Source organism: Gossypium hirsutum, chromosome D12 (assembly GCF_007990345.1).
Source record: "Gossypium hirsutum isolate 1008001.06 chromosome D12, Gossypium_hirsutum_v2.1, whole genome shotgun sequence".
NCBI lineage: Eukaryota > Viridiplantae > Streptophyta > Magnoliopsida > Malvales > Malvaceae > Gossypium > Gossypium hirsutum.
Genome location: NC_053448.1, coordinates 6,758,220 through 6,767,020, shown reverse-complemented (window position 1 = coordinate 6,767,020; position 8,801 = coordinate 6,758,220). Strand labels below are relative to the sequence as shown.

General features: G+C 33.7%; 1 protein-coding gene across 2 annotated transcripts; it reads left to right on the top strand.

Annotated features, from left to right (window-relative positions):
• The first annotated feature begins 2,174 nt into the window (after positions 1-2,174).
• Positions 2,175-8,293, top strand: LOC107945201 (probable serine/threonine-protein kinase At1g09600). Of its 2 annotated transcripts, none has more exons than XM_016879080.2 (9): positions 2,175-3,515; positions 3,773-4,057; positions 4,465-4,782; positions 5,593-5,820; positions 6,448-6,548; positions 6,686-6,791; positions 6,931-7,437; positions 7,696-7,831; positions 7,920-8,293. In XM_016879080.2, the coding sequence occupies exons 1-9, from the start codon at positions 3,096-3,098 to the stop codon at positions 7,943-7,945; spliced, it is 2,127 nt and encodes a 708-aa protein (XP_016734569.2). In that variant the 5' UTR covers positions 2,175-3,095; the 3' UTR covers positions 7,946-8,293. The 2 variants fall into 2 exon arrangements, with proteins under 2 accessions (XP_016734569.2, XP_016734572.2); XM_016879083.2 differs by having other exon boundaries at positions 2,176-3,515; positions 7,923-8,293.
• Positions 8,294-8,801: the final 508 nt, after the last annotated feature.

The window sequence follows — 8,801 nt, the reverse complement described above, 5'->3', positions numbered from 1 at the left end:
AATTATAAAAATTTTCAATTTTTTCACTAACATTTTTTATCGGTTTTATTTTAATCCCTCTTTTTTAAATCATTAACAGAAATGATAAAGTGACTTTTTTTAATTAATATATTAACATATTTTTAATCTTTAATATTTACACATTTTATTGATTTAATCTCAATTGTAATAAATTTATCCCACAATTTTTATAAATTCTATCAATTTTAATCTTTTATAAATCGAAATTTATATTAGCCCACTAGCCAAAATACCATTTATATTATCCTTTATGCAAGGATGGATCCTCGATGTATAGACTAACAGGAAAACATGAGTTTTAGCATTCAAACAGTAATATTTCATTTTTAATAACTAGAAATCAATTTCTTAATACAAACATATCTCAACAACACTCCAAAAAGTTATCTATTTATGGGTACCTTTGGATTGCTTTAAACTTAGAAGCTTTTCAGCTTTCAAACCTGCTTTAGTTGGTGTTTGGGTAACATCATTACGGTGATATTTGGCAACTGACGCCAAATTCCGGAATTTGGTTGGAGCGCGGGTAAAAGTTTCAGTCAACCCACTAATGCCTCCTTTTCACATTTATGCCCACTATCTCTCCCTAAACTATATTAGTAGTCATCTAATTATAATTCTTTTCTTTTTTGGTCGAAAAATTATAGAATGGTTACTTAATTATTTAATTTTATCTTTTTTGGTCACCTAATTATTTTTAATTTTTGGGTATTTTCATTTTTACATTAGTCAATTGATGACAATAAAAAAATAAAATTAAATAGTTAGATAACCAATTTGTAACTTTTCATAGTTGGATGTAGAGGTAAGCGTTCAATCGAATTTAATTGAATGAAATTTTTTTAAGTTAATCGAGTTAACGAATCATATTTTATCATCCTAACTCGATTTGAAATTTTCTCGATTCAAAAACTCAACTCGATTTAGGGGTTTGAGGTAAAAGTTTTGGGGAAAATTAAAAAGATCCAAGTATTCAGTTTAGGGGAAAAATAAAAAAGATTTAGGGGTTTGGGTTAAAAATTTAAAATATTATAATTTAGTATTCAGTTTATTCGAATTATTAAAAATCGAAAACTCAACTCGATTCGAACTCAAAATTAAAAAAAATTCAATTTTTTTAGTTGAATTGAGTTTTATTCATCCCTAATTGGGTGACCAAAAAGAAAAAAAAATATTTAAGTAATCAGTTTATAACTTTTCATAATGAGGTGACAAAAAAAATTCATAATTGAGTAACTACTTATATAGTTTACCATGATAAAATGTGAATATATATTTTCGGTCCTAGCCCTTGCATGTTTCTTTTCGTTCACATCTCATTACTAAAAATAAGTTAATTACTTAATTCATTTAAATTATATTTATAATTCAATATAATAAATAAGTAAAAACAATGAATTATTTAAATAAACTTATAAAATAGCATTAGAGAAATTTAAATGTCGAATGCCATTAAAATAATTACTGCTCTACGAAACTAATGTAAATAATAATTAAATAAACCATAAACGTTTATATAAATAATGAGATATTTTCATCATTTCATTAATAAGTTTATTATTTTAAATATAATTTTAATTTTTTGTTACTTTATATGTATCAAATAATTTAAAACTTACATATTATATATTAATTTTTATGTCTTTAATAGTTATATCATCACATCACCTACGATTGTCCTTAAAAATACACTTAGCATGATGAAAAATAATTATTTTTAAAAAATTCAATTGATATAAGAGTGGCACTTGCGTTTAGGATGCTAAATCCATTATCTTTTGTTAAATATGAGAATGTGATTCTTTTGAATATTGGCGGGAAAATACGTATAATTGAAAAGTTAAAATTTATGTTTGAGATAAAATTATCCTTCTTTCTCTTATTTATTATTTCCATTATTTTTATGCCTTACTTTTTCCCCTATTCACAATTTTTAGATACTAATGAATTAAATTTTAAATTATACTCTAATTTAATAAATTTGAAATGTTTAAAATTTATATTCAATTTAATCATATATCAATGAGATAAATATATTAATTTATTTTTATTTAAAAATGAAATATTAAATTGCTTGTTTATTAATAATAAAATATATACTTTTAAAATTAATAATAAAGCAATCATTGAAAAATTTTAAATTTATATTTTATTTTATGAGAGAATTTTGGAAATTTATTATAATTCTTAATAAAATAGAGAACCCTCAAGATTTTAATTAATATTTTCAAAAATCACACCCCATTATAATCTAACGAGGAGAATTTAATGGCGTGATACCAGAGAAGATAACTGACATTGTATTATTACCCTGGTTTGGATTGGGCCAAAAGTATATACCAACTTAGGTTAGCGCAGCTCATTCCTTTCCGTCACGTCTCTATCACTCAGGATATTTCTCCGCGGAGACCAAAGTCAAAGTCAAAGTCAAACCTCCACTGTCGTGAAGCAGAGATCTGTTGGTTCTGTTTTCCCATGTCCGAAACAGAAAACACAACAATGCTTTCCTTTTTCTTGGCTCAAAACAGAGCGCAACTTTCCTTATTTGCTCTTCCTCTGGTTTATCATAGTAGTTTCTTTATTTGGGTATTGTAGAAAATAATAAAAATAAACAATCTGGTTTTGCTTTAAAAAAGAGAGGATCAAATTATGGCTGCTCTGCCTGAATAACCAAAATTATCATATTAAGGGCTATTTTTGATGCTTTGACCCGTATTTCAATCTCTCTTTTTGGTAAGAACTGAAATTTTGAATGTTCTAAAAAAAGACTGTTCCAAGTAAAAACCAAGTGTTTCAAATTCTCAAATACCTCCCCAAAAATATTTTTAGTAAATTTTCCCTAGGTGAGAGTTGTAATTTAATGAAACTTTAACTTCATATTCTGTTTTTCTTTTTACAAATTTCGACAGCACAATTTTCCCTAGCACAATTTTGGGATCTTCCTTATTCAATTCGAAACCTGCATTTGTGGACGAAACTTGGGTTCTAATACCGGGGACCTTATTATTTCTGGGGCCATTGAATTGAATCCTACAACACAAGAAGAAAACCCTGTTGTATGAAGCATTCAAATCATGGGTTGCATTTGCTGGAAAGGAAATCGATCAACTAAATATTTCGAAAATAACCGTCACAAAAAAGGCAAGGCCCACAAAGACTCAACAAAAACCGCAAAAAGGTTTCCTGTTTTCTCTAAGAAGGACAATGCAGTTTCTCAGGCTGCATCCTCTTCTGATGATGACGAAAAGAAGACTGTATTGTCTGTTGTTGAGAGGCCTAAAAAGACCCCATCCCACTCGCAAAGCCTGTCAATGGAGGCCGGGGACAGGAGTGGACATAACCAGATGAGGATTTCCAGGATCATTGATGTCACTGGTGGTGAGAAAGGTGCACAGGTGGTTGCTGGCTGGCCTTCTTGGCTTGCAGCTGTAGCTGGAGAAGCCATCAATGGGTGGATACCTCGAACGGCTGAGTCGTTTGAAAAGTTGGAAAAGGTCTACAAATTGGTTTTACCTTTTCTTAATTCATTTATAGTTTTGATTCTAGTGCTAATTGTATTAAATGGTTCAGAAATTTGTGTTTTTCTTATATATGCTTGCTTTGAAATTTATATTCTATATACTAGCTAGTGTATGTGGCTAAACTGAGCGTATGTTTTGTTAATGTAGCTCTTAGAATTATTGTCGCAATCTTTTATGCCTACTGACTCTTTTTTCCTTTTCCACAACTTGACTTCCTGCTAATAATGTAGATCGGTCAAGGTACTTACAGCAGTGTGTACAAAGCTCGCGACCTTGAATCAAACAAGATAGTTGCCTTGAAGAAAGTGCGATTTGCTAATATGGACCCTGAAAGTGTTCGCTTCATGTCGAGAGAAATTATTCTTTTACGTAGGCTTGATCACCCTAATGTCATGAAGCTTGAAGGTCTAATTAGTTCTAGGGTGTCTGGAAGTTTATATCTTATATTTGAATACATGGAGCATGATCTTGCAGGGCTTGTGGCAACACCTGGGATCAAGTTCACTGAGGCTCAGGTATATTCATCTTCGATGTTTATTTGACTATTTCATTAATGTTGTTCAAATAACCATAAAGATCTTCTGGGCTTCTAAACAATATATGGATGGTGAAGAACACTCTTTTAAAAGAACTCTACTACATCTTGAACTGTGGCTTTTCTTTGGTTTTTGATTGTACATATTAGGCATGATGCATAAACTTGTTAGCATTCACTGCTTAAATACAAAACAGTTGGTGGAAACACCAATCTTCAGATATTAGCTACTTACACTTGGTAGCAGTTTGTCTAACTTCCATTATAGTGTGCCATTATTTGATTTCTGAAGAATTATATACCCCTTTTCATTTTTTTAACTCAAATGAAAGCATTAAACTTTGTTGTTTGTGCTCAAATGATAAATTTTATGTGTTATCTCTGCAGATCAAGTGTTATATGCAACAGCTGCTTCGTGGTCTTGACCATTGCCATAGTCGAGGTGTTTTGCACCGTGACATCAAGGGTGCAAATCTCTTGATAGATTATAATGGCAACCTCAAGATTGGTGATTTTGGACTGGCAACACTATTCCGTCCCAACCAGAAGCAGACTTTAACAAGTCGTGTAGTAACTTTATGGTACCGCCCTCCTGAGCTTTTGCTCGGTTCTACAGACTATGGAGTTTCTGTTGACCTGTGGAGTTCTGGTTGCATTCTTGCTGAATTATTTGCTGGAAAGCCTATCATGCCTGGAAGAACTGAGGTACTTATTTAAGTTTTGGGGGTATTGACCCGTATTTTGGAAATTCTTTTGTACATCAAGTTTCTGATGAAGTTTTGTGTCTCTTATGTTAGAAGAAATAAATCCTCTAGTAGAATTATTACTGTTTGTATGCATCCCTGGCTATATATATAGTTGTATGTGTTTGTGGGTGTGGATGTTGGTGAACATGCATGAAGAATGGAAAAATATACATGCAAAGAGACTTCTGCATTTCTTTTCACATTATGAAACTGGCAGACCAGGATGGTAAAAGCTAGACTTTCAAGTCATACCATACAGCAAATTGACTATTTTGCTTCAAATTCTGCAGGCATAGTGGCACTGTTCTATGATCTAGGTATAGAATTGCTTAGACCAAAACTATGATCTTATTTAGGGATTAGGCTTTGTGAATTTACTTGTCACCTCATTTCTCTTGTAGGTGTCAAATTATTTGCTCTTTCAGGAGAGAGGTATGAGTTTGTGTTTGTTTTGTGTCAGTGTTTGCTTTTAATGTAGTCTGCAGGGGAGAGGGAGGCATTGCTGTTGGTGTAGTGCGTACCCACAGAGATGATGTGGTTTACTTTTAGTTGAAAATTTACTGGAGCATGCATTATCTGATGAACTGTTATTTCTGTCGTACTTTTCACTGGCATGACATAATTATGAACATACAATGAATGTATTGTCTACACTAGAATTGTCTATAAATGTTCAGAATTTACCGATAGAACTAGCCAAGTGCAGTACACTTAGTCCTACAGTTGAACATTTCTGGAGTGTGGTGATCTCAACATTTATCTTTTGTAGGTTGAGCAGATGCATAAAATCTTCAAACTTTGTGGATCACCTTCCGAAGAGTATTGGAAGAGATCAAAATTGCCTCATGCAACTATTTTCAAACCTCAGCATCCTTATAAACGTTGTGTTTCTGAGACATTCAAGGACTTCCCTACCAATGTGTTGGCCCTTTTAGAGGTTCTTCTTGCAATAGAACCTGAGTGTCGTGGAACTGCTTCTTCAGCACTTGAGAGTGAGGTAAAGCTATATTCCCTCCAAGTCATACATTTTTATCTAGGTTATGACAGCTCTTTTAGTTATCACCTTATTATTTACATGTACTTCTTTTTGGGATCAATCTTTTTGTTAGTCCAACTGCTTCTTTGTGTACTTTTTCCTTGAGAACAAGTAAAGGTGGCACCTCCTTCTTATACAAGCAAGATGAGAAAAGACTCCTAGCTTATTGGCTTGACTGCATTCTGACATCTACCATTCACAATCTTCATAAGAGAACTCTTCATGGTTTAGTTGGGAATTTGAAATATCTGTATAATAAGCAAGAAGCCTTTCTTAGCATTTTAACTCTTTTTTGGTATTCCTTAGCATTTTACCTTCAATTGGGATGCCATTATTTATGATCTTTAATAGTGTAATCTTCCACATATGGTTGGGTGTTTCAGATATCCAGCTTGTTGGTATATTGGTACACATCAGGTTTTCATTTTACTTGAGAAATGACATTTTTGCTAAAGTTATCTAGGGAATAGTATTGCACAACATGTGTTTGTGCCCTTCTGGGTAGTTCATCATTGTATCTTAACATTCTTTTTGTTTACAGTATTTCATTTTGGTAAGTTTGTTTTAACTCTGGAATTTTTCATCCAGTTCTTTACAACAAATCCTCTTCCCTGCGGTCCATCTAATTTGCCTAAGTACCCACCTAGTAAGGAGTTTGATGTCAAGCTTCGAGATGATGAATCCAGAAGGTATTTTTCTGCTATTTGTATTGAAAATTTGTTATTCTTCATCGAAGTTTTGTGAATTTGTCATTTGGGCGTTCTTTAAAATTTTCTGATAAAGTATAAAAACAATTGTCCTGCCTGTTTGGTAATTGGAAAACCAGGCAAAGAGCAGTTGGTGGGAAACTGCGTAGGCATGGTTCAGTTAGAAAGGTTTCTAGAGCTGTTCCAGTCCCAGAGCTAAATGCTGAATTACGAGCATCCATAAAGGTACTTTCTAACTTGTGAGATTTATTTGCTTATGCATAATACATATATTCTGATAGTATGTAACTATGGTGTTTGAACTTTTCTCAATGGAAGTCAGCCCCTTGATCGGGACTTATATTTATTGTATTGCTTGAGACAGAAGCGGCAAGGACATTTCAATGCTAAAAGTGTGAGTGGAGTAAGCTATCCTCAAAAGGATGGGAGTGCCGGCTTCCTTATTGAACCTCCAAAAGGAACGGCAAGAGCTGTATACTCTCGTTCTGGCCAATCATTGCCCCCTGCCAACTTTGGGTCTTCACCGAGTATGAAGGCAAATGAGATTGAGTCTGTGAAGGCTTCTGCTCAAGCATTTGGCTCTTCAAGGAATACTGAAGAGCCGAGAGCTCAGACAGCAAATGCTCATTGTGGAGCAGCGGAATTGTCTAGATTTTCTAACTCGGTTGCAGCTAGTGGCAGTTCACGGTTTGATATGACCAAAGAAAATACTATAAATCCACATTGCCCAGAGGAGTGTCTTGGCAACAGATGTAACCATCTGGATAATTCTGGCTCCTCCAAAGAGTGGGAATGGTCACATCAATTACGTGGTAGGCCAAAAGTTTCACTTGTAATGGATGAACTATTGTCTTCCAAGGAATCATCTGTGGTAAGAGAATTATGGACAGTTTTATCAATCACGTGTTTTGTCCTAGACATCATATATCTTCCCTTTAGTGGCAGATTCTATATCCATTCTTCTGACAACTGATCGTTGGATGCAAAGCTTTTATCTGATTGCCATATCTTAAAAAATTGGCAAAAATTTGAAGCTAGAAGCTTTTACTTGGCAAAGAACATAGTTTATAACGTTTCCTAATATCTCATCTGTCTGGAGTGAGTCACTTACTTTTGTGTGTTAATCTAGGCTTATGTTCCCCCGAACAACCGAATCCATTATTCTGGACCATTGATGCCTCCTGGAGAAAACCTTGACGAAATGCTCAAAGAGCACGAGAGACAGATCCAAGATGCTGTCCGCAAAGCTCGTTTAGACAAGACAGGTAAAAAGTAACTTGGATGATATTGGACAAACTGAATTGGTTGGCGAAAGGTGGAAAAGAAGCTTTTACGGGCTTTATTTTGATACAGAAGGTGGTGAGCAGAGTGCCAATTGAAGTATTAGGGAAAAGAATAACTACATTTGGAGGTCTGACTAGTCTTGCTGCCACAAGATATTCAGTAATCATGAAATTGCCATGGATTTCAAGTTGACTGCTGGATAATAACTATTCCATCCCATTTCAATCTGAAGCTGTAACAAAAAAAAAAGATGGGAGAATAGAGAATGGTGTGTGGTATATGTTAGCAGTCCAAAATGTTCTAAGAAATGTATAAAATTCCAAAAAAGTATTGTTGTGTCATTCTTTCAAATTCTATTTGTTCATGGTTAGTTGTCGATAGAATTCTTACATGTAAAGATGAACTCATTCATTCATTATTTATTTATATGAAAGGCTTACTTAGTTAAATCATTGTTATTATTATGTTGTATTTTAGAGACATTAGCAAACTAAAAGAATTCTCAGTTAGGGCAAAAATTCTAGAGAAAGTCGTCACCAAACATAAATCCACCGTGACTACCCCGTTGGGACAATGAGTCATGAAAGGCTTGTTCCAAAAATGAGGTGGTTGATAAAAATAGACGTTAAGAAAAGCTGAGCATGACTAGGGAGAGTGAGTGGTTTTGGTGCTATACGGCTCATGCCATAAGTGTTAGTAAAGACCCTACAAGGTTATATAGTACTAAATGGGTGTTGTGATTTCTTCCGACATAAGATAGTCATGTGGATTTAATCCGTTCAGGAGACCTGGAGAGTATTAAGTGCAATTTGAACAGATGAACACCTCGGATAGTAGGAATCCTCCGAAGAGATGATGTGTCATGAGTCTAAAGATATGTAAGAAAGAAATTGAGTCTGAAACTTGATAAGCTTTATGTATGGATACGAACTCGGAACTTGTGATACGAAA